The 24,306-nt window shown below is 39.6% G+C and overlaps 1 protein-coding gene across 8 annotated transcripts in view; it reads left to right on the forward strand.

Annotated features, from left to right (window-relative positions):
- PER3 (period circadian regulator 3) overlaps positions 1-24,306 on the forward strand; it is a 67,735-nt gene that overhangs the window by 15,413 nt on the left and 28,016 nt on the right. For all 8 annotated transcript variants that reach the window (XM_064281185.1, XM_064281188.1, XM_064281186.1 and 5 more), the window contains 9 exons: positions 863-941; positions 2,816-2,922; positions 3,177-3,333; positions 7,632-7,737; positions 8,717-8,845; positions 9,436-9,562; positions 12,807-12,939; positions 13,339-13,463; positions 13,866-14,036. In XM_064281185.1, coding sequence (XP_064137255.1) covers positions 863-941; positions 2,816-2,922; positions 3,177-3,333; positions 7,632-7,737; positions 8,717-8,845; positions 9,436-9,562; positions 12,807-12,939; positions 13,339-13,463; positions 13,866-14,036 — 1,134 coding nt within the window. The remainder of the gene's footprint in view (positions 1-862; positions 942-2,815; positions 2,923-3,176; positions 3,334-7,631; positions 7,738-8,716; positions 8,846-9,435; positions 9,563-12,806; positions 12,940-13,338; positions 13,464-13,865; positions 14,037-24,306) is intronic.

The raw sequence follows: 24,306 nt of genomic DNA on the forward strand, positions 1-24,306 counted from the left end.
AAAAAAGGGTAGGAATCTAATAAAAGTAGTAGCACAGTTTTACACATGTTGAATGTTTAAGAAATACACAAAAACCACAATAACTATGTTACTCTGCCTTGAAAAAGACTTGAAGTTTGTGGAAGTGGGTGCCGGGAGGGTTGCAGCTTCTGTGTTACTGTGAGTAGTGGAAGGAGGCTATCTGAAATCAGGCAGAAATTTCCATCCCCAGATTCAGATGGGTGTGGCTCATCGCACCTGTGAACTGAGGTCGTGGGTAGATGTTTGAAATGTGTGTGTGCTTTGTGTACTCCTAAGTGGTTCTGTTTGGTTGGGTTCTGTTTTCTGCCTGCACCTAGCGTTTCTTACAGCTGTGCATAAGCAAATGTGAAATTGGTATTATGCTCAACTTGGTCCCTAATATATCCCTTATCTTGGAGCAGATTTGCATTTTCAAAACAAGCGTTATAGCAGAACTGACTGTATCAGTTTTATCACAGAAATTAATAATGTCCATAGAGTACTAAGTGACATCTTAAATGCTTTTTTGTGTTTAGTGGACAACCAAGCAATTGTTAGTCCTGAACTTTAATCTACTTCAGCCTTGACCTTGTAATGAGAAGACTAGCTCTTCAGTGTGCACAGGTGTTTCTCTCTCTGTTTAAAGTTAACTTCACCAGACATCCCATTCTGACCTAATTCAAAGGTAGTTAGTAATGAAAACATGGTCAGCTGCAGTCTTGGCTTCTCTAAGGCCAGTCCCCTAAGTGAAATTTCTGCTATTTGACGTAGAGGTTTTGTTCCCTTTTTTAAATGTTAACGTGGGTAGTAAGTGGAAGATTGATTAGATGTTTGCCTTTAAATGGGTCTGTGTTTTTCTTAGCTCCTCGAATCCCAGTGGATAAAAGAATTTTTACCACAATGCATACCCCAGGGTGTGTTTTTCTTGAAGTAGATGAAAGGTAAGTACTTCTTCAAGTTTAAAGAAAATTTGCTTCTGGAAATAAATAAAAAATAGAAAAAAGTTTACATCATGTTTATATATCTCTATAGTATATGAGGAGACCTGGTGGCACAGTGGTTAAAGCACTTGGCTGCTAACTGAAGAGTCAGCGGTTAGAACCCACCAGCTGCTCTGTGGGAGAAAGATGTGGTGGTGTGCGCCCTTAAAGATTACAGCCTTGGAAACTCTATGGGGCAGTTCTACTCTGTCCTGTAGGGTCGGTATAAGTCAGAATCGATTCTGTGGCAACGGGTTTGGTTTTATAGTATATAGCTGACATCTACCCATTTGCCTATTTGGTTTTTGTTAGTGACATTGAAATGTGTTGTATAAATTTTGGATATATGTGAGATCTTGCACGTTCAAGTTCTAGGAGTGATTTACAAGTTCTCATAGTTGATTTCACAGCAGTCTGCTCCTGTAGGGTCAGAAGGAGAAGGCAAGGAACCTGGGCCAATTTGCTGAGAGTTCACATAGTATGTAATTTCACTCAAGCTGGGGAGAAGACGCTGGTCTCCTGGCACCTACTCCAGTGTCATTTCCGCTAGATCAGTGGTTCCTAAACCAATTTATGATGAAATTTTTATCATTGTGAAGTGAGAGGTAGAGGGGAAGCAAGGAAGGAGAAAAATGAAAGAAAAATAAGGGGGCAGTTTTTTTTTTTTAAAGCTGAATTAATTTAAAGGATTGTCCTTTCTTTTGAACTTCCTACTTTTTTTCTGGCATTAAAGTAGTCTTTCTCATTTAAAAGATAGTGATATTGGTCAGTAGTTGTTGCTTATTATTGTCCTTTTAGTATGTTTGGGAAAGTAAAACACTGGTATCCCTACATTGGTATACTCCGGTTTTTCTCTACATTTATATTAAAATTCTACTTATTGATGAAATCTGAAAATCTGCGGACCAGTGCACTGTACCACATACAAATATAAACGAACAATGTATAAGAAACCTCGAAGTTAGGATTGTTAGGTATTCATTTTCATTTAAAAGAATCTTAACATTTGAAAATAGGTTTATTTAATAATAGTTACCCTGAGACTGAGCAGCACTCAGTGAGGCACTTTGTATAATACAGTCTATATAAAGTAAGCAATTTTAACTAAATGTAAAACTCTGAAAATTGGTTAAACCCAGTGCATTAGAAAATACTTGTGGATTTTAATGCACAGAACATTTTATGGAGTTTTTTGTGAATTTTTTTTAGTGTCTTTTTCTTGGAGGTTTCCTGCGAACTTTTATCCTGAAAATGTCTTCGTGTACTAGTTGTCTGTTTGCTATTACCTTTTGGGGGATAATTTGTTTTTATCATTTTAATCACTGTATAAATAGCCTGTGTTACTTATTTAACAGCCTAAGAATTTTTCTGTGATGTGATGTGATCTTTGTAGATTTTTGAAATGGCAGAGGGATGTCCCACTAAGTGGACCAGTGGTTCCTAACTTGGCTGGGTGTCAGAGTTCTCTGAAGAACTTGTTAAAAATGCAGATTCCCAGCCCTGCTCCCAGGGGTTCTGATTTAGTAAGCTTGCAGAGCCTCTGAATCTGTTTTTTATAAGTTCCCTAGGTGATTGTGATGTAGCATGTCAGACGACCACCATTTCCCCACATAGAAGCATTTTGGATGGTTTGTAACTTTTTGCTTTTGTAAATGCTGTAATAAATATCTTTTCCATGAAGATTTTTCATATTTGGAATTAAGTAAAAAAAAAGTATACATTTCAAAAATTACTCGATGAGTTTAACATGCTTCTGCTAGTAAGAAGACTCCAGAAGGTCTATAAAGATCTCTTGCATCTTTGATTTGTGATGATGTGTTGTGTCTGTATCGCAGAGCAGTGCCTTTGCTGGGTTACCTACCTCAGGATCTGATTGGAACATCGATCTTAATGTATTTGCACCCAGAAGATCGTTCCCTAATGGTTGCCATACACCAAAAAGGTAAGGACCTACTTCTTTATTGGCAGAAAACCTTTTATCATTGTTCTGTTCTGATTTTCCATTCAATTTCTGATGATACTAATCATTAGAACTTCACCTTTAACTGAGTAAGCAATGTATTGAAATTGCCAAAACAGTTTATTTTTCCATTTTGACATACGAAAAAATTTACAAACAAATGAGTAAGACAAGACATTTTTGTAATCAGTTTCTCTGTTAAATAAATTCTGTTTTTGTCTTGTTATTTTATATAGTCTTGAAGTACGCAGGCCAGCCCCCCTTTGAACATTTACCCATTAGATTTTGTACTCAAAATGGAGATTACATCATACTGGATTCCAGTTGGTCTAGCTTTGTGAACCCTTGGAGCCGGAAGGTTTCTTTCATCATCGGTCGGCATAAAGTTCGAACGTAAGTCAATCACTGTTCAGATTTTCAAAAGATTCTTTTTTACCAAATAATACTTCTTAGCCATTGGCTCCCCCTTGAATCAGTTGATACGTGAAATAAATAAAATGCAGGTTTTTTTCAGTGCTTTTAGGAGATAGTTCGGTAGTGTGTATCAAGAGTCTTAAATACAGAAAATCTTTGTAAGAAAAGACTTGGCAATATGTAATCATCACTACAGATTTAAAATAGCTAAGTTGTCCATTTTAACCATCATTAGGTAAACTCTGGAATCTTTTTTGAAATATGATTATACTGGCGAATAAAATTTTGTACAGAGATTATATAACATGGAAAAATGTTTGAGTCATTAGATGTAAAAAGTATACAGGATTATTTATACCCTGTGATTATAATTGTGTTTAAAATATACACACATGCAAACACAAACTGTGAAATAGACCAAAAAATGATTGGAAGGAAATTAATCAAAATATAAATTTTGGTTATACATAAGTTATGGAACTATGAAGGAGGTGTTTTTTTTTTTTTGCCTTTTTTGTATATTAAAATTTAATGAGCATGTGCAACTTTTTATATCAGGCTTCTGCTATCAAATGCCCCTTATATGTGTCTATTTTATTAAATCCTCATTTTTTTTTAATTAGATTCTTTAAGATTTCTTTTCCTGCTATCCGGGCCGTTTCATTGCTCTTGCCTATCCATATAGCAGAATCACGTGAAATGAATCTGAACAACCCAGCTCACCAATCTTGTAGCCTGAAATACTTGTGGTCAGTTCAACACCTTGAGTTTTTGGTCCATTTTTAATTGATCTATAGATTTGTAGATGTGACTGTAGGTTTCCCTTTGATATCTTTTTTTTTTAAAGCTTGAGAATTGTACTTAACTCTTCAGTATCGTGCTGAGATTGAGCAGCTTCTTGTATTTTGTTATGCAGTAATGTATACATAAGCATCAAACTAAGAACAGTGACTCTACCAGTGTTTTTGTTGTTCAGTGCCATGGAGTCAATTCCAACTCCTAGCGACCCCATGCGACAGTGTAGAACTGCCCCACAGGGTTTTTGAGGCTGTAATCTTTTCTGGAGCAGACCGCCAGGTCTTTCTCCCGCAGAGCTGCGGAGTGGGTTACAAATGCCAACCTTTTGGTTAGCAGCTGAGTGCTTAACCATTGTGCCAACAAGTCTACCATTAGGACTCATCTGATCACACATCTTGATTTTATGATAATGTGTGCCCGTGGTCAGCACAGGCCTCAAGGTTGTTCTTACCTCTTTGTGCCCCAGGGTTTGGCCTCTCAGCTGAGCAGGTCTGGAACCTTATGGAGGAAACGAGCATCATGTCACCCTAACTCTTGAGCATGTCACCCTAACTCTTGAGACTGACTTGTGCTAGAAAAGTAATAATTAAGAAGTACGATTACCGAGTAAGTTGGTCAGAAAGGACTTTTTTTGCCCCCAGAAGGGAAATTAAAATAAAATCAGGAGGTTGCTTAGTGTGAATTTAGGGACACCTGGGGCAGGTAAGATCCTTCACATGGGATGTCATCTAGGTGTTTGTTGATTGGCCTGTGTACCTTCCCACAGTCAGTGCTGGAGGTGCGTTCTGAAGTTCCAGAGTTGTCATAGATGCCCAGGATGTTTCCAGTGTTTTAAAAATTATACCAGCATTTACATCTCAAGACCCAAAATCGTGTGAGGGAAGAGTTTAGATTAGTCTAGTGGATATTAGTCTTTCTTGTAAAATAATAATTGTCCATCATACTTATAAAATTATTTTAATGCATTTATTCCTCCAAATAAGGATTACGGAGTGTCTACTCTGTGTCAGGCATGTGCGAGACAGCGAGAACAAGAGGGTGAGACAGGCCTCCTCTTCACTGTCTCGGAACCCACAGTATAGTGAGAGAAACAGCAAATAAAAATGGCATGGGTACATCAGGCGAAGCTTTGGGAAACGTAACAACTGAAATGCAAAGGGGCTAGGAGTGTGGCCAGCAAGGGGACATGATCAGATGATGCCTTTGGATCCTTGCCAACAGCTCCGTAGGCGTGTTAGGTACTGTTTTCTCTCATCTGACAGATAAATCCCGTAGTCAGTGAAGAAGGTACCTTGGCCAGGGGTCACACAGGGAGGAAGTTGCAAAGTAGAGACTAGGGTCAGGCTTGCTTTCTTGCTCCTAGCCCAGTCCCTTTACACACAGCACTGCCCTAACACTTCACGGCATGTTTGCCACTGTTGGGTGAAGGTTGTGTCTGTCACCAACAAATTAATCAATTTGGATTTTATAAACCGTAGCTGTTAACTCTGGCTCATAGTGACCACATGTGTGTCAGAGTAGAACTGTGCTCATAGGGCTCTCAGTGGCTGATTTTTCAGAAGTAGATTACCAGGCCTTTCTTCTGAGGTGCCTCTGGGTAGACTTGAACCCTCAGCCTTTTGGTTGGCGGCTGAGGGCATTAACTGCACCACCCAGAGACTCCTTAAGTTACACAGTTACTGATTAAAAATGCAGCTTAGTTTTGTAGACAATTTCACAGTGAGGAATATGTAAATCTTCTCATATAAAAGCAGTCCATTCTTTTTCCATTTCAGAATTTCACTCAGAAAACAAAACCCAAACACCTCTAAAAGATAATTAGACTTACAGTGCATAGGATGTATTTATAGATTAATCAAGGGTACTTTTAGTTCAGGTTGAGCATTCATTTCCATACTCATTCTTTTAGCAAATGCCTAGCGGGTGCCTGCTATGAGCCAGGCAGTGTTCTAGGAACTAGAGAATCAGGAGGAAACGGAAGAGACAACAGGGCTTATTAATAGTACCTATTTTATTGAGGTGCCGTGAGGCTGGAAAGCCTGGTGGTGTGACGTGTGGGCTCTGAATCTGGACGTCTGGGTTCCTTCTTGACTCTCTACTAGCCATCTACTAGCCAGGTGATGCCGAGCAAGTTTTTAGCTCAATTAAATGAGTAGTGTTTGTAAAGCATTTGGAACAGTGCCTGGCGCATCGTAAGTGTTTAGAAAACGCTAGTTGCTACTGTATATTGTAAAACAAACTAGTATAGTTCCTGTCACACAGAAGGTCCTAAGTAAATGTTAGTTTCTTCTTTCTTTTCTTTTTGTGGGTTCATATGCCATTGCCTGTCATCAGGCAAAACCAGTTGTTGTAGAGTCAGTGCCAACTCATGGTGACCCCATGTATATCGGAGTCGAAACGTGCTCCACAGGGTTTTCAGTGGCTGATTTTTTGAAAGTAGATCACCAGGCCTTTCTTCTGAGGAGCCTTCGGGTACACTTGAACTTCCAACCTTATAGTTAGCAGCCAGCCATGTTAACCGTTTGCACCATGCAGGGACTAGTAGATTTAAAATGCTGCTGTAGAATTTGAGTATAAAGAAGCCTGAAGATATCGTGACATTCACATTTTCACCACTCAATTGGGTTGCAGAATCATCTTTGTTAGATAGGTCACATGACTAGGGTCATTAAACATTATGTTGTTTGGTAAACTTAGGATCTTAAAATTCCTACAGTAGGTGACTCAGTTAATGTTAAGTTTTGAAACCAGTCGTTGTTGAAGATATTTTAGCACATAAGCAAGTTATTTAGCCACTGATTTTATTTATGTTGATAGAGTGCTGAAACAGTTACAGAAAGACTACGTTGTTGTTGTGTGCCGTCCTCGTCAATTCTGACTTGTAGTGACTCTGTATAACAGAGCAGAACTGCCCCATGAGGTTTCCTAGTCTGTAATCTTTATGGGAGCAGATTGCCAGGTGTTACCTCCCCCAGAGTCACTGGTGGGTTCAAACCACTGACCTTTCGGTTAGCAGCCAAGTGCTTAGCCATTGCACCACTCAGGACTCATTAGAAAGACGGTACCTGTAGAGAAACTAAACCAAAACCGATTGCCGTCAAGTCAGTTCTGACTCAGCAACCCTGTAAGACAGAGTAGGACTGCCCCACAGGGTGTCCGAGGCTGTGATCTTTAGGGAAGCAGACTGCCACATCTTCTCCCGCAGAGCAGCTGGTGGGTTCAAACCACCAACCTTTTGTTTCTCAGCCAAGCGCTTAACCACTGTGCCACTGAAGAAACCTGTTAATGTCTCATTTGTTTCTCAGTATTTTTTACCTTCACGAATAGAATTTTAACTTCACATTTTCTATAGTTGGAGTTTAAAGAGTTGCTTTGTAAGAACACATTTATCCTTTGAGTATGCTATTAAGAATCACTTTAGACTTGATGTAAATGAATTTCAAATTGCTTACCTCAGTCTGTCACTTGACGTTTTGTAGGAGTCCGCTAAATGAGGATGTTTTTGCTACCAGAGTGAAAAAGGTGAACAGTAATGACAAGGATATCACAGAATTGCAGGAACAAATTCACAAACTTCTCTTGCAGGTAAAGTGAGAGATTTTAAAAAACACAAAAACCTCATAATCATGTTTTATTGTGTTCTATATTAACATTCAGTCTTAGTAAAATCACTTTACAAGAATAAACTGTGGGAGAGAGAAATCTTACCCTCTCCAGAAAATTTACTTTTTTTAAAAAAACTGTAGTAAAGATACCTGTAATAACAATTCTCTTTTTGTTTCTAAACTAAATTTTTTTCTGAAATTTTTGGTCCCTTTTTGTGTTAAATACACATAACATGTTTCGTGAGAACTCATTTTCAGGCAGCAAACAGTTACAGTGAGCAGTAGGAGGAGAGAGCTCTCTCCAAGTGGGAGCACTGCTAGTGTTTGAAGCTTCTGGGCTTTGATTTCAGTATGTTTTTTAAATAATTTCTTTTAAAATGGGGATGGGATGGGGATGGCAGATCTCAGTATCGCTAGTTATTATAAGGTAAAAATAGGAAAAATTAACTGTTGGAAAGAAATACTGAAGATGGTTTCTATTAGGGGTTCAGTAAGCTAGTGAAGTATTAAACAAAAACTTGGAATGTTCAAAAGAATTAACTGAGCCCAGTAGTTTTCAAGATGTCTTTTGTAGAATCTCGAGGGTTTAGGAAGTATCTGTGAAGCCCTTTAAAAAATTACAGTGTATATTTTATTTTTTCTGGGTATCCTATACTCAGCATGAAAAGACTGGAGTTTTTATGTGGAGCTCATATGGATTTTTAAAAATCTGTTATTCTAGAAATGCCCGCTTAGACTAGAAAGCCAGACTTAGCCTATGAGAATCACTGAAATGACAGGGGACTGTCTTTCCCATCAGCCCCAGGGCCAAAAGCATTAACCTTCACACAGCTAATTTAGGAGTTAGGAATTTAAATCTTAATTTTCTGATTGTTTCAGATAAGCTCTGAGGTAGGTAATGCTGTATCTCTCCTCTGCCCACCACATAACCAGCAACTCCAAAATTGGTCTTCTTTTAGCCGGTTCACGTGGGTGATTCCAGTGGCTATGGAAGCCTCGAAAGCAGTGGCTCCCAGGAACATTATGTCAGCATCGAATCTTCTAGTGAGTCCAGTGGGCACTGTGTGGAGGAAATACAAAAGGAGCCAGTAAGTCAGCAAGCTTTGTCTTTTTGTACAGGTGTCATTTCCTTAGTCGTCTTACCTAGACTGCGTCAGTGCTAGTTCTGCCCCTCAGCGTATGGTGGCTTCTCAGTATATGTTCTTGACCTGAAGACCTTATCTGATAATGTTGTTGTATGCCCTTGAGCCAGTTCTGACTCATAGTGACTGCCATATCTGTTCTTCCATGGAGCCACTGGTGGGTTCGAACTGCCAACCTTTTGGCTAGCAGTGGAGCATTTAAAACCATTGCAACACCAAGGCACCTTTATCTGATAGAAGATATTTTAATTGGTTTCGGTTCGGGAAAATATTTATACAAAGAAAATAGCAACTTTGGAAAGTGGTTCGTGAGTTAATGGTGTATTTTCTAAAAAAAAATTAGCATCTTGTGAACAGACTTGTTTGAAGTTTTGATTTTATCTCTGTACCCTGGCACAGTGGGGAACAGGATTGGAGTTACTACTGGGCTTTTAGTTATGATGTCTTCAGAGAACTAGAAGCTGTCTTTTGTTCATATATTTTTAATGTACATTTTTATCATTTTTGAAGCGTATTTTATCATTCTTTTTTCTAAGATGACTTTACAGCAGGTCTATGCCAGTGTAAACAAGATTAAGAATCGGGGTCAGCAGCTCTACATTGAGTCAATGACGAAATCGCCAAACAAGCCAGCAGCGGGGAAGTGCACAGAGCCATTGGGTGGTAAGTTAGCAGGGTAGCCCTGGGGTTTTTCTCCCAGGCCATGTTCTTACCTGCACACACATGAAGCATGGAGGCTGTGAGCACAAGGCTGTGACCTGTGGTGCTTCCTTTCATATTTCTATTATTTGCCTGCACGATAATGATAATAGTAGTAAAAATAAGAAGAGCAAATACTATTACAAAAGTTAAGAAGCATTAGAAGGTAGCTATAGTACACTTTTACTAAAGAATTAACTTTTCTCATAATACCAGCAAGTTCGTAGATACTTTATGCCCTATATGAGCTATTTAAGGAGCACTGGTGGTGCAGCCCTGGTGGCATAGTAGTTAAAAGCTTGGCTCCTAACCAAAAGGTTAGCAGTTTGAATCCACCAGCTGCTCCTTGAAAATTCTGTGGGGCATTCTGCTCTGTCCTGTAGGGTCGCTATGAGTCAGCATCGGCTGGATGGCAACTGGTTTGGTTTGGTTTTTTGATGGTACAGCAGATGGTTAAGGTTGTTGGTTCGAACCCACCTAGTGACTCCTCAGGAGAAAGACCTGGTGATTTGCTCCGGTAAAAATTACTGCCTAGGAAACCTTATGGGCAGTTCTACTCTGTCATAGTGTCACTATGAATGGAAAGTGAACTCGATGGCACTTAACAACAACCACAACATATGAGCTGTTTATGATTCAGAAGACTCAGTTGTTAGAATGCATTTCAGATAATAAAGTATATTAAAATAATAATCCCTTCCTATCATTTCAAACAAATGGAAACTATGACTTAAGTTGGAAGGAAAACTGGCCATTTTCTTGATACTATTTACTTTTCTGAAATGTGAGGTAAGAAGCGCTCGAAACCAGTTGGATCATTCCTAATAATTGGCATTATTTTGAAAAGTTAAACTACTTGCAGAGGAAACTTTTATAATATAGAGATCAAATGTAAGGACTTTTTCACTTAGCTCACTTTCCCTTCATTTTCCTCCTTTAACGTGAATATAATGGGAGCCGTGATGGATTTTGGCTGCTTGAAAGAGATCATGATGGTCAAAATGGGAACACTTTGAGCAACAAAATAAATAATGATAGTACTGGATTATAACCCAAGGGATAAAATAATATCCATGAGTCCATAATGGGAAATAAATGATTGAATAAATAAAAAGAAGAGAGGCACTTTGTTACAGAAGAAATGTGACGAATTTAGAAAGAATGAGGAAAACAGAAAATCGCCATTGGAATTCCACAATAATTGTTGCAGGCAAGGTCTTCCAGTAAATGTTAAAACTAGTAGGTGAAAGCTTAAGAGAAACAGGATATTTGCATGATCTCCAGTATTCCTCCAGAACATTTGTTGTTTACATTATTTATTACATTGCAAAACAGTACCTTTACAATGAAGAGACCTGGTGGATACCACCTTAGCCAAGTGATCACGTAATAAATGATACTCCAGTAATAAAACGTACCAGCATCACATACCCCTGGTGTGGTACACTAAGAAGGGCACAGCACCTTGGTGATATTCTTCCCCAAATGGATAACCTCAATCATCAGACATTATCATAGGAAAACATCAGGGAAACTTAAATTGAGGGATACCTACAAAGTCCCTGGCCAGTACTCTTCAAAGTGTCAAGATCGTGAAAGACAAGAACTGACTGAAGCACTGTCACAGATTGGAGGAGTCTAAGGAGACGTGACAACTGTGCAGTATGAGATCCTAGACTGGATCCTGGAACAGCAAAAGGACACAAGTGGAGAAATCTGTGAAACCCAAATAAAGCCGGAAGCTCAGTCAACAGCATTTTACCACTGTTAATTTCATGGTTTTGTTCACTGTGCTTGGTTATATAAGATGTTAATGTTAGGGAAAGCTGAGTAAAGGGTTTATGGGAACCTCTGTTATTTTTGCAACGCTTCTTTAAGTCAAATGATTTCAAAATTCAAAGTTAAAAAAAGTTATCATGAGTGAAAGCTAATACAAGCAACAGAGAACCCTCTTCCACACCAGCTCAGTGACTTTTATTAAAAATAACAACTCCAGCAGCTGACATTTCTAACTCGGTGTCTCAACGTTATGTGACACAGTCCTTCCTTGAAATAGTTTCCAATTTTGGCTCCCGTGCAGCATACTTGCCAGTATCTTCCCTTATTTTTCTTGCTCCTGTTTTCCGGTCTCCTTTATTGGCTCTATTCTCCTCTTCAGGAAGTTTAAGTTCTTCAGTGTTTAAGTCTGAAGGCCTTTTTTCTTCTCTCAAGTTAAACATTTGTTTACTGGAGGATTGGCAGTTAGAACCCACCCAGAGGCACCTCTGAAGAAAGGCCTGTCTATGTGCTTCTGAAAATCTATAGAGCACAGTTTACCCTGACACACATTAGGTCACCATGAGTCAATCAACTCAATGGCAACTGGTTTTTTTGGTTTGGTATACTTGTGGTGTTAAATATAGCCACTAACTAATGATCTACCCCCAAAAAATCAGCCACTGAAAACCATATCAAACATAGTTCTTCTTTGACACACATGGGGTCACCATGAGTTGGAATGAACTCGACAGCAACTTTTTTTTTAACCACATCTGGCAATTTAAATTTACGTCAATTACAATGAAATAAAATTAAACACTCGGTTCCTTAGTCGCTCTAGCCACATTGCAAGTGCTTAATGGCTACATGTGTCTGTCGGTGACTGCGTCAAGCAGTATAGATAGAGGACATTTCTGTCACTACAGAAGGTTCTCTTGGACACAGGTTTAACAGGTAATGTGGTGTACTTTATTTACATTGCAACACATAAAAAACACATTGGTTGTCCTATTCCCAGTGACGCTAAGATTGATCAGTGGGAGTAGGGAACGTCAGCCTGGTTCCTCTATTGTAAAGTTGCCAGTTGGCCTTTCACCTCATCGTATCGTTTGTTGATAATCTTTGCCTGAAACATTTATTTCACTCCTAATTTTTTAAAATATGTATGTCATCTATCATGTTATCATTCTATATGTAACGTGCTCTGCATCTTATTTTTTTCACATTATTACGTATCTTCTACATCAGTGCGTTTGGATTTGCGCCCACTTGTGATTTTTTTTTTTTTTTTTTGTGATAGCTGCCTAACATTCATTTGAATGCGTGCATCATGAAGTACCATGATTTGATTTGGCTGACAGCTACCAGGCCACATTTAGCATATAGTTAAGAACATGTCCTTAACTATATGCTAAATGTTTTACTTTCACATAATTTTGTTCCCTTTCAGATGAACAGAAGGCCTTTTCTTCCTTCCAGACATCGAAAAACCACAGCACACACACTGCGTCTTCTAAGGATTTGAGAAAAGATGGGCACAGCCCATCCTACCAGCAAATCAACTCTATCGATAGTGTTCTCAGGTATGAGACACATGTTTCCATAAAATGTTAGTTTTTCCAAAAGCATGTGGTTACCGTGGAGCCTTCATACAATGTTTAACAGCTATTCTGTCTAGAATTTTCGCTATAAAATCAGTCGATAATTAAGCAGTTCCTATTAAATATATAGTGTAATATATTGAACATTATAGGGGATGTGAAAAATGAGAAGAGCTTGTAGTACAGTAGGAAGACAAGACTTAAACATCAGTTCAAGACCCTAGGTAAGGCGATGTCAGAATCCAGTGATTCAGGCTGGAATGGGCAGGGAAAACTTCATCAAAGAAGATACAAAGTATCCCAAACAGAAGCGGCAAAGAGATGGGAAATGGCACAGTAGGAGGACAGGTGAGAATGTGTGGCCTGATCATGTTGTTGCAGATATCTGAAGAGCTGCAGCTTTCCAGATTTGAAAAGAAAGTGTGTATCCTGTACGAATACAAATTCGTCGTCGTCAGAAGACGGCAGACAAATCCATAAGGCAGATGGTGTCCACGCGTCGCAAGGTAACAGGAATGCCCTTCAGAGTTAAAGAACGGTTACAAGCCTGTCTTATCCTTTCTTTCTGTTTCTCTGTAATCTCCTGTTTTTAAACACTTCATTGAAATCACAAATAAAGGAGCCCTAATGGCACAAGGCTCAGCTGCTAACTGAAAGTTTGGTTGTTCGAACCCATTCAGCAGCTCCATGGGAGAGAGACCTGGTGATCTGCTTCTGTACAGATTACAGCCTAGAAAACTCTGTGGGGCACTTCTGCTCTGTCATGTGGGATTGCTATGAGTTGATATTGACGCGACGGCACCTAACAACAATCACAAATAATCTTAGTTTCATATTACCTCTTTATGGCATGTGGGTTTTAATTTGTCAGCTATAAACTTCTGGGTGATTTTTCTTTTCACTATCAGTTTCTCAGATCCCAGTCATAGCTAAATCAGAAATGACGACAGCTGGCCAGTCCACAGATGCTGAGGAAGGGGTTCTACAGACCCCGTCTGCAAAGGCCCTGAGCCTGGTGTCCGGCATGAGCCAGTGCAGTTACAGCAGCACCATCGTTCACGTCCCACCACCTGAGCCAGGTACGGCAGCACCCTCCACTTCCAAAGTATATTTAACTTTAAATACGATAACTTTAGAAAACAAATGTCGTTAATACCATTTATTTGGTTGTACCTGCTAAATCTTACTTACTTTTTCTTTTCTTTAGTTCATTTAGGGTTTTTGGAACTCTATTTATCTTGGTTACATGTTTTGGACTATTTTTCAGTCAAATCAGTTGATACGTGTAAAGTGCTTTGGAGAACGTTGGTACACAATAACAATTAGTGTTAGCCGTTAATGCAATTTTTTATTGTGTTGAAAATACACATTTAAAAAATGCCATCTCTAACAATTTCTACATTTTACAATTGAGCAGAAGAGCCCTGGTAGCACAGTGGTTAAGCACTCAGCTGCTAATTGAAAGGGTGGCAGTTGGAACCCACCCAGCAGCACCATGGAAGAAACCTGACAGTCTGCTCCCATAAAGATCATGTTCTAGAAGATCCTATGGGGCAAATCTACTCTGTCACATGTGGTCACTGTAAGTCAAAATCGACAACACCTAACAACAAGAACACAATTCAGTGACGCTGATTACATTCTTCAAGTTGTGCAACCATTATCATCAGCCTTTTCCAAATCATTCCACTACCGTTAACATAAACTCAACGCCCCTTAAGCAAAAAGTCTTCCTTTTTTCCTCCTTCCCACCTCTGGGAACAAGTAATAATCTTTGGTTTCTATATATTTGCTCATTTCATGTAAGTGAGTTGTCGTTAGGTGCCGTCAAGTTGGTTCCAACTCATAGCCACGCTGTGTACAACAGAGTGAAGCACTGCCCCATCCTGGGCCATCCTTAGGATTGTTGCTATGTTTTGAGCCCACTGCTGCAGCCACTGTGTCAGTCCATCTCATTTAGGATTTTCCTCTTTTTTGCTAACCCTCTACTTTACCAACCATGATGTCTTTCTCCAGGGACTGGTCCCTCCTGATAACATGTCCAAAGTATGTGCGATGAAGTCTCGCCATCCTCGTTTCTAAGGAGTATTCTGGCTGTATTTCTTCCAAGACAGATTTGTTTGTTCTTCTGCCAGTCCATGGTATATCCAGTATTTCTCACCAACAGCATAATTCAGATGCATCAGTTCTTCTTTGGTCTTCCTTATTCATTGTCCAGCTTTCACATGCATATGAGGCAATCGAAAATACCATGGCTTGGATCAGGTGCACCTTAGTCCTCAAGTGACATCTTTGCTTTTTAATACTTCAGAGAGATCTCTTGCAGGAGATTTGCCTAGTGCAATACGTCACCTGATTTCTTGACTGCTGCTTCCATGGGCATTGATTGTGGATCCAAGTAAAATGAAATCTTTGACAACATCACTATTTTTTCTTTTTATCGTGATGTTGCTTATTTGTCTAGTTGTGAGGCTTTTTGTTTATGTTGAAGTGTCGTCCATACTGAAGGCTGTGATCTTTGATCTTTGATCTTCATCTGTAAGTGCTTCAAGTCCTCTTCACTTTCAGCAAGGCAAAGTTGTGTCATCTGCATATCCCAGGTTGTTAATGAGTCCTGATGTTGCATTCTTCATATAGTTCAGCTTCTTGGATTATTTACTCAGCATACAGATTCAATAAATATGATGAGAGGATACAACTGTGACACATAACTTTCCTGATTTTAAACCATGCAGTATCTGCCTCTTGGTCTATGTACAGGTTCCTCATGAGCACAATTAAGTGTTCTGGAATTCCCATTCTTTGCAATGTTATCCATAGTTTGTTATGATCCACACAGTGGAATGCTTGTGCATAGTCAGTAAAACAGGTAAACATCCTCCTGGTATTCTCCGCTTTCAGCCAGGGTCCATCTGACATTAGCAGTGATATCCCTTGTTCCATGTCCTCTTCTGAGTCCAGCTTAAATTTCTGCCAGTTCCTGTTGATGTATTGCTGCAACCATTTTTGGATGATCTTCCGTAAAGTTTTACTTGCCTGTGATACTAGTAAAGTTTTACTTGCCTGTGATATTAATGATATTGTTTGATAATTTTTGCATTCTGTTGCATCACCCTTCTTTGGAATGGGCACAAACATAGATCTCTTCCAGTCAGTGGCCTGGTAGCTGCCTTCCAAATTTCTTGGCAGAGACAAGTGAGCACTTTCAGCGTTGCATCTGTTTATTGAAATAGCTCAGCTGGTATTGTGTCAGTTCCTTGTTTTTTTACCAGTGTCTTCAGTGAAGCTTGACTTCTTCCTTCAATACCACAATACTGTATAAGTGAGGTCATATAGTACTTGCCCGTTTGCGACTGACTGATTTCACTCAGCGTGATGCTTTCAAGGTTCATCCATGTTGTGGCATGCATTTCTCTTTATGGCTGAGTAGTATTCCATTGTGTGTATGTACTACATTCATCTGTTGATGGAAATTTCAGTTTTTTCCACCTTTTAGCTTTTGTGAACAGCGCTGCGATGAACGTTGGTATACAGATTTTTGGTTGTGTTCCTGACCGTCTTATGAGTATCTCGGATTGGTATTGCTGAGTCATACAGTAGTTCCGTCTTCAACTTTTTGAGGACCTGCCAAACTTTTCCACAATGGATGTACCATTTTACATTCACAATAGCAGTAGATGAGGGTTCTAGTTTCTCCAAAATCTCACCATTTATCTTTTGCTTTTTTGATCATTGCCATTCTAATGGGGGTGAAGTGCTATCTCATTGTCGTTTCAATTTGCATCTCCCTAATGGCTAATGAAGGTTCCTGTAGTTGTTGGGTGCCATCGAGTTGATTCCAACATATAGTGACTATATAACAGAGTAGAATGGTCCTATAGGGTTTCTAGGCTGTAATCAACCATTTAAGAAGGTAGCATATGATCAGGAACCGATGGTACTGAAGGAAGAAGTCCAAGCTGCACTAAAGGCATTGGCCAAAAACAAAACTTCCAGGAACTGGCAGAGTACCAATTGAGACGTTTCAGCAAATGGAGCCAGCACTGGAAATGCTCACTCATCCGTGCCAAGAAATTTGGAAGACAGCTACCTGGCCAACCAACTGGAAGAGATCCATATTTATGCTTATTCCCAAGAAGGGTGATCCCACCAAATGTGGAAATAACGATATCGTTAGTATCACATGCAAGTCAGAGTTTGCTGAAGATCATTCAAAAGCAACTGCAGCAGTATATCAACAGGGAACTGCCAGAAACTCAAGCCAGGTTCAGAAGAGGAGATTGAACCAGGGATATCATTGCTGACGTCAAAGGGATCCTGGCTGAAAGCAGAGAATGCCAGAAAGATGTTTACCTGTGTTTTATTGACTGTGCAAAGGTGTTCAATTGTGTGGATCATAATAAATTATGGATAACATTGTGAAGAATGGGAATTCCAGAACACTTAATTGTGCTCATGAGGAACCTCTACATAGATCAAGAGGTTTAAAGTATGGAGAGGTGTGGTTGGTTCAGTGTTGTATCCTTTCACCATACCTGTTCAGTCTGTATGCTAAGCAAATAATCTGAGAAGCTGGACTATATGAAGAACAATACGGCATCAGGATTGGAGGAAGACTCGTTACCAACTGCAATATGCAGATGACACAGCTTTGCTCACTGAAAGTGAAGAGGACTTGAAGCAATTACAGATGAAGATAAAGACCACAGCCTTCCGTATAGATTACACCTCAACATAAAGAAAACAAAAATCCATACAACTGAACCAGTAAGTGACTTCATGATAAACAAAGAAAAGACTGAAGTTGTCAAAGATTTCATTTTACTTGGATCCACAATCAACAGCCATGGAAGCAGCAGTCAAGAAATCTAAAGACCCGTTGCATTAGGCAAATCTGCTGCAAAAGACCTCTTTAAAGCGCTGAAAAGCAAAGATGTCACCTTGAAGACTAAGGTGGGCCTGACCCAAGCCGTGAAGTTTTCAATCGCCTCATATGCATGTGAAAGCTGAGTGATAAATAGGGAAGACCAAAGAAGAATTGATGCCTTTGAATTGTGGTGTTAGAGAAGAATAGTGAATATACCGTGGACTGCCAAAAGAATGAACAAATCTGTCTTGGAAGAAAGACAACCAGAATGTTCCTTAGAAGCAAGATTGGTGAGACTGTCGCACATACTTTGGACATGTTATCGGAAAGGATCAGTCCTTGGAGAAGGACATCATACTTGGTAAAGTAGAGGGCCACCAAAAAAGAGAAAGACCCTCAACAAGATGGATTGATGCAGTGGCTACAACAGTGGGCTCAAGCATAACAACGATTTTGAGGATGGCACAGGACTGGGCAGTGTTTCGTTCTGTTGTGCATAGGGTCACTATGAGTCAGAACCCACTCGATGGCACCTGACAACAACAACAACAACAACAATCATACAGGAGCAGATTGCTAGATTTTTTCTCTCAGAGTAGTCAGCGGATTTGAACCGCTGACCTTTTTTTTTTTTTTTTTGAAGTCTTCAGTCTGCATTTATTGGAAAGAGTACAAAAGAGCAAAGTTAGCATGTTGCTGCTGGCTGTCAGGTAACATTCTTGTAATGATCCACTTGGTTGTTTTTGTATGTATCTATTCTTTTTTTTTTTTTTTTTAATAACTTTTATTGAGCTTCAAGTGAACGTTTACAAATCCAATCAGTCTGTCACATATAAGTTTACATACATCTCACTCCCTACTCCCACTTGCTCTCCCCCTCTTGAGTCAGCCCTTTCAGTCTCTCCTTTCTTGACAATTTTGCCGGCTTCCCTCTCTCTCTATCCTCCCATCCCCCCTCCAGACAAGAATTGCCAACACAATCTCAAGTGTCCACCTGATATAATTAGCTCACTCTTCATCAGCGTCTCTCTCCCACCCGCTGACCAGTCCCTTTCATGTCTGATGAGTTGTCTTCGGGGATGGTTCCTGTCCTGTGCCAACAGAAGGTCTGGGGAGCATGGCCGCCGGGATTCCTCTAGTCTCAGTCAGACCATTAAGTTTGGTCTTTTTATGAGAATTTGGGGTCTGTAGCCCACTTATCTCCTGCTCCCTCAGGGGTCCTCTGCTGTGCTCCCTGTCAGGGCAGTCATTGATTGTGGCCGGGCACCAACTAGTTCTTCTGGTCTCAGGATGATGTAGGTCTCTGGTTCATGTGGCCCTTTCTGTCTCTTGGGCTCTTAGTTGTCGTGTGGCCTTGGTGTTCTTCATTTTCCTTTGCTCCAGGTGGGTTGAGACCAATTGATGCATCTTAGATGGCCACTTGTTAGCATTTAAGACCCCAGACGCCACATTTCAAAGTGGGATGCAGAATGATTTCATAATAGAATTATTTTGCCAATTGACTTAGAAGTCCCCGCAAACCATGTTCCCCAGACCCCCACCCTTGCTCCGCTGACCTATGAAGCATTCATTTTATCCCGGAAACTTCTTTGCTTTTGGTCCAGTCCAATTGAGCTGACCTTCCATGTATTGAGTGTTGTCTTTCCCTTCACCTAAAGCAGTTCTTATCTACTGATTAATCAATAAAAAACCCTCTCCCACCCTCCCTCCCTCCCTCCCCCCTTCATAACCACAAAAGTATGTGTTCTTCTCAGGTTTACTATTTCTCAAGATCTTATAATAGTGGTCTTATACAATATTTGTCCTTTTGCCTCTGACTAATTTTGCTCAGCATAATGCCTTCCAGGTTCCTCCATGTTATGAAATGTTTCACAGATTCGTCACTGTTCTTTATCGATGCGTAGTATTCCATTGTATGAATATACCACAATTTATTTACCCATTCATCCGTTGATGGACACCTTGGTTGCTTCCAACTTTTTGCTATTGTAAATAGAGCTGCAATAAACATGGGTATGCATATATCTGTTTGTATGAAGGCTCTTGTATCTCTAGGGTATATTCCGAGGAGTGGGATTTCTGGGTTGTATGGTAGTTCTATTTCTAACTGTTTAAGATAACGCCAGATAGATTTCCAAAGTGGTTGTACCATTTTACATTCCCACCAGCAGTGTATGAGAGTTCCAGTCTCTCCGCAGCCTCTCCAACATTTATTATTTTGTGTTTTTTGGATTAATGCCAGCCTTGCTGGTATGAGATGAAATCTCATCGTAGTTTTAATTTGCATTTCTCTAATGGCTAATGATCGAGAGCATTTTCTCATGTATCTGTTGGCTGCCTGAATATCTCCTTTAGTGAAGTGTGTGTTCATATCCTTTGCCCACTTCTTGATTGGGTTGTTTGTCTTTTTGTGGTTGAGTTTTGACAGAATCATGTAGATTTTAGAGATCAGGTGCTGGTTGGAGATGTCATAGCTGAAAATTCTTTCCCAGTCTATAGGTGGTCTTTTTACTCTTTTGGAGAAGTCTTTAGATGAGCATAGGTGTTTGATTTTTAGGAGCTCCCAGTTATCGGGTTTCTCTTCATCATTTTTGGTAAGGTTTTGTATTCTGTTTATGCCTTGTATTAGGGCTCCTAGGGTTGTCCCTATTTTTTCTTCCATGATCTTTATTGTTTTAGTCTTTATGTACCGCTGACCTTTTGGTTAGTAGCCAAGCACTTACCCATTGCACCACCAGGGCTACGTAGTGTAAACGGTTAATGCTTGACTGCTCACCTAAAAGTTGGTGGTTCGATGCCGCCCAGCAGTCCTGCAGAAGGACAGGCCTGATGATGTGGTGCTGTTAAACACAGCCAAGAAAATCCTGTGGAGCAGTTCTACTCTGTAACACAGGAGGTTGCCATGAGGTGGAGTCAACTTAGTGGAAACTAACAGCAACAATGACTAATGATATTGAGCATCTTTTCAGGTGCTTGCTGACCATGTGCATATGCTTTTTAGTGAAATATCTGTTCAAGCCCTCTGCTTATCTTTAGGTTGGTTTATCCTGTTGTTGAAGTATAGAAATTTTATGTATATGATATTAGACCCTTATTCAGTATATGATTCCTGAAAATTTTCTCTCAATCTCTAGGTTGTCTTTTCATTTTGTTGATGAAGTCCTTTGAAGAACTGAAGTATTTAATTTCATAAGGTCCTATTTATCTGTTCCATATTTTACTGCTCATGCTTTTGTTGTCATGCTTGATAGTCCATCGTTAAAAACTAGGTCCCACAGCCTCACCCTTACATTTTCTTCTAAGAATTTTATGATTTTAGTTTTTACATAGGTTCGTGATCCATTTTGAATTGGTTTTTGTGTGTGGTGTGAGGCATGGATCCTGATTCATTTTTCTGCGTATGGAAATCCAATGTTGCTGGCACCATTTCTTGAGGAGACCCTGCCTTCCCCTTTGGAAATCAGTTTATCACAGATGTATGGATTTATTTTTGGACTTTGAATTCCGTTCCATTGGACTACATGTCTATTATTATACCAGTACCAGGCTGTTTTAATTACTGTAGCTTTGTAGTATGTTTTGAAATCAAGTGTAGTCTTCCCACTTTACCCTTCTTATTCACCATTGCTTTAGCTGTTTGGGGTCCCTTGTTCTTCCATATAAAATCGAGGACTACCTTTGAGATTTCTGCAAAGAAGGCTGTTGTAATTTTGGTGAGTATCGCATTGAATTTATAGATTTCTTTGGGTAGTATTGACATCTTAACCATATTAAGCCATCGAATCCATGAGCACTGAATGTCTTTCCATTTCTTTAGATCTTTTTTTAATGTTTTATAGTTGTCTGTGTACAGGTTTTTCACCTTCCTGATTAAATTTATTCCTAGGTACTTTATTCTTTTAGATGCTATTGTAAATAGTAATGCTTCCTTAATTTTCTTCTCCACTTGCTCCTCGCTGGTGTGTGTTGACCTTGTACCCAGCCACTTTGCTGAATTCATTTATTAGTTCTAATAGCTCTCTGTGGATGCTTTGGTGTTTTCTTTGTATAGGATGATGTCATCTGAGAAAAGGGATAGTTTTACTTCCTCCTTCCCAGTTTAGATACTGTTTATTTTTTTTGACTTGGGCTAATTGCTGTGGCTTGGACTTCCGGAACAATGTTGAATAGCAGTGGTGAGAGTGGGCATCTCTGTCTTGTTCGAGATCTTACTGAGAACACTTTCAGCCTCTCTCGGCCTTTCTTTGTGGAGTGTGTTGTTGGTTGTGGGTTTTTCATAAATGCCCTTTATTGTATTGAGGAATGTTTCTTCTCTTTCTATCTTGTTGAGTGTTTTTATCATGAAGGGGTGCTGAATTTTATCAAATGCCTTTTCTGCGTCGATCGAGATGGTTGTGTGGTTCTCTTCTTTGTTAATGTGGTGGATTCCATTGCTGAACCACCCTTGTATTCCTGGGGTGATAAATCCCACTTGATCATGGTGTATACTCCTAATACATTTTTTGGTCAGTTTGCTAGTATTTTTTTTTTTTTTTGAGTATTTTTTGCATCTGTATTTTTTAGAACTATTGATCTGTAGTTTTCTTGTGGTGTCTTTGTCAGACTTTGGTATCAGGTCATGTTTGCCTCATAGAACAAGTAATGTAATGTAGCATTCCCTCTGCTGTTTTTTTTATTTTTATTCTTTAAATCATACTTTTAGATGAAGGTATACAGAGCAAATTAGTTTCTCGTTAACTGGTTAACACACATATTGTTTTGTAACTTGAGTTGCCAATCCCACAACATGTCACCACTCTCCCTTTCTCAACCTTGGGTTGGTTCCCTGTTACCAGCCTTCCAGTCCACTCCTGCCTTCTCATCCTTACCCCTGGGCTGGTGTGCCCATTTAGTCTTGTTTCATTTTATGGCCCTTGCTGCTTTTTAGGAAAGTTTAAGTAGGGTTGGAGTCTTAATGCAATTATTGATGGGCTGAACTAGGCCACTTTGTTGCTGGCCTTTAAAGAAGGTGTCTGTTTCAAACCATGACTCTAGTTGTGGCTTGACAGATCATATGTACTTACAAATTTTTGTATTGGTCTGATAACTAGTAGAGTATGTTTGAATTCTTGCTTTAACAACATAATTATTTGGTAAGTTATGCTAATCTAATGTTTTCTTTTTGTTCCTTTTTAGTTCCCCCTATCATTTTGACTTTTCAGTTACTCATAATAATTTAGTAAATGAAGAAATGGTGACAAATGTGTTAACTCAGGCTTTTGAATTATCTTTATCTTTACTGGTCTTCAGCAAAAGAGCCCTCGTGACACAATGGTTAAGCCCTTGGCTGTTAACTGAAAGGTCGGCAGTTGGAACCCACCAGCAGTTCTATGGGAGAAAAGCCCTGGCGATCTGCTCTATAAAGATTATAGTCCAGGAAACCATATGGGGATAGTTCTACTCTGTGACATGGGGTAGCTATGAGTTCGAATCAGCTGGACAGCACCCAGCAACAACAACAGTCTTCAGTGGCATATTAGCTAACATTGTATGGAGCTTTTGGAGCCTGGTAGTGCAGTGACTAAGAGCTCAGCTGCTAAGCACAAGGTCAGCAGTTCAAATCCACCAGGCCACTCCTTGGAAACCCTGTGGGGGCAGTTCTGTTCTGTCCTATAGGGTCGCTATGAGTTGGAATTGACTCGATTGCAGGAAGTTTTGTTTGTTTGTTTTAATGGAGCTGTTGCTGTGTGCCTAGTTCTTCACAGGCATTAAATCATTTAATGCTTATAACTACCCTTATGAGGTGGACAGTGCAGTATTGACAGGCAGGGTGTGGATTGGCAGGAAAAGACCAGACACACAGCTATTGTGAGATTCGATTACATTTCCAATTTAATTAGACAAAGATGCAGAATTTTATTGGACTTGAGTGAGCCCCTCGGGATAGGAGCAGGTGCACTTATTTTAGTGCTCCTTTTCTTGATACTTTGGGTTCCTAATGGGGTGTTTAACTGCCAGTGACAGAGCCAGGCAAGGTAGGGCTTTCCGCCCCCTAATATGGAAAGTTCTTTTTTTTTGTTTTGTTTTGCCTAAACCACCATGTTTTTTATACTGTGGTCTTGTATTACCATTTTGAAAGAATTTATACTGCAATCTGTATGCTTTCCTTTGAGATAGTATTTACTTATAATGGTTTCCGTTGATACTTAAAACCAATCTCAGTATCTGTTAGACCACATCTTTATTCCAAGGAGAGAAAGCAGATTCAGAGCTCACATGGCCTTAAGCTGTCTAACATCTCTATGTCTTTTGCTTTGTGGAAAGCCTGTATCCTCACAGTTTATACCTAAGAATGAGTTGGGTCTAGGGACCATGATCACAAATGCCCTTCACCAGATTCTACCTGGGGCTTCCCTTCCTCAGGGATTACGCTCCTTTATTACCTCATGCTTAGTGTCTTGAAACCTGTTGTTTTCATATGTTTTGTCCATTGTTCAGTTGTT

This window comes from Loxodonta africana, chromosome 3 (genome assembly GCF_030014295.1).
Source record: "Loxodonta africana isolate mLoxAfr1 chromosome 3, mLoxAfr1.hap2, whole genome shotgun sequence".
In the NCBI taxonomy this organism is placed as follows: Eukaryota; Metazoa; Chordata; class Mammalia; order Proboscidea; family Elephantidae; genus Loxodonta; species Loxodonta africana.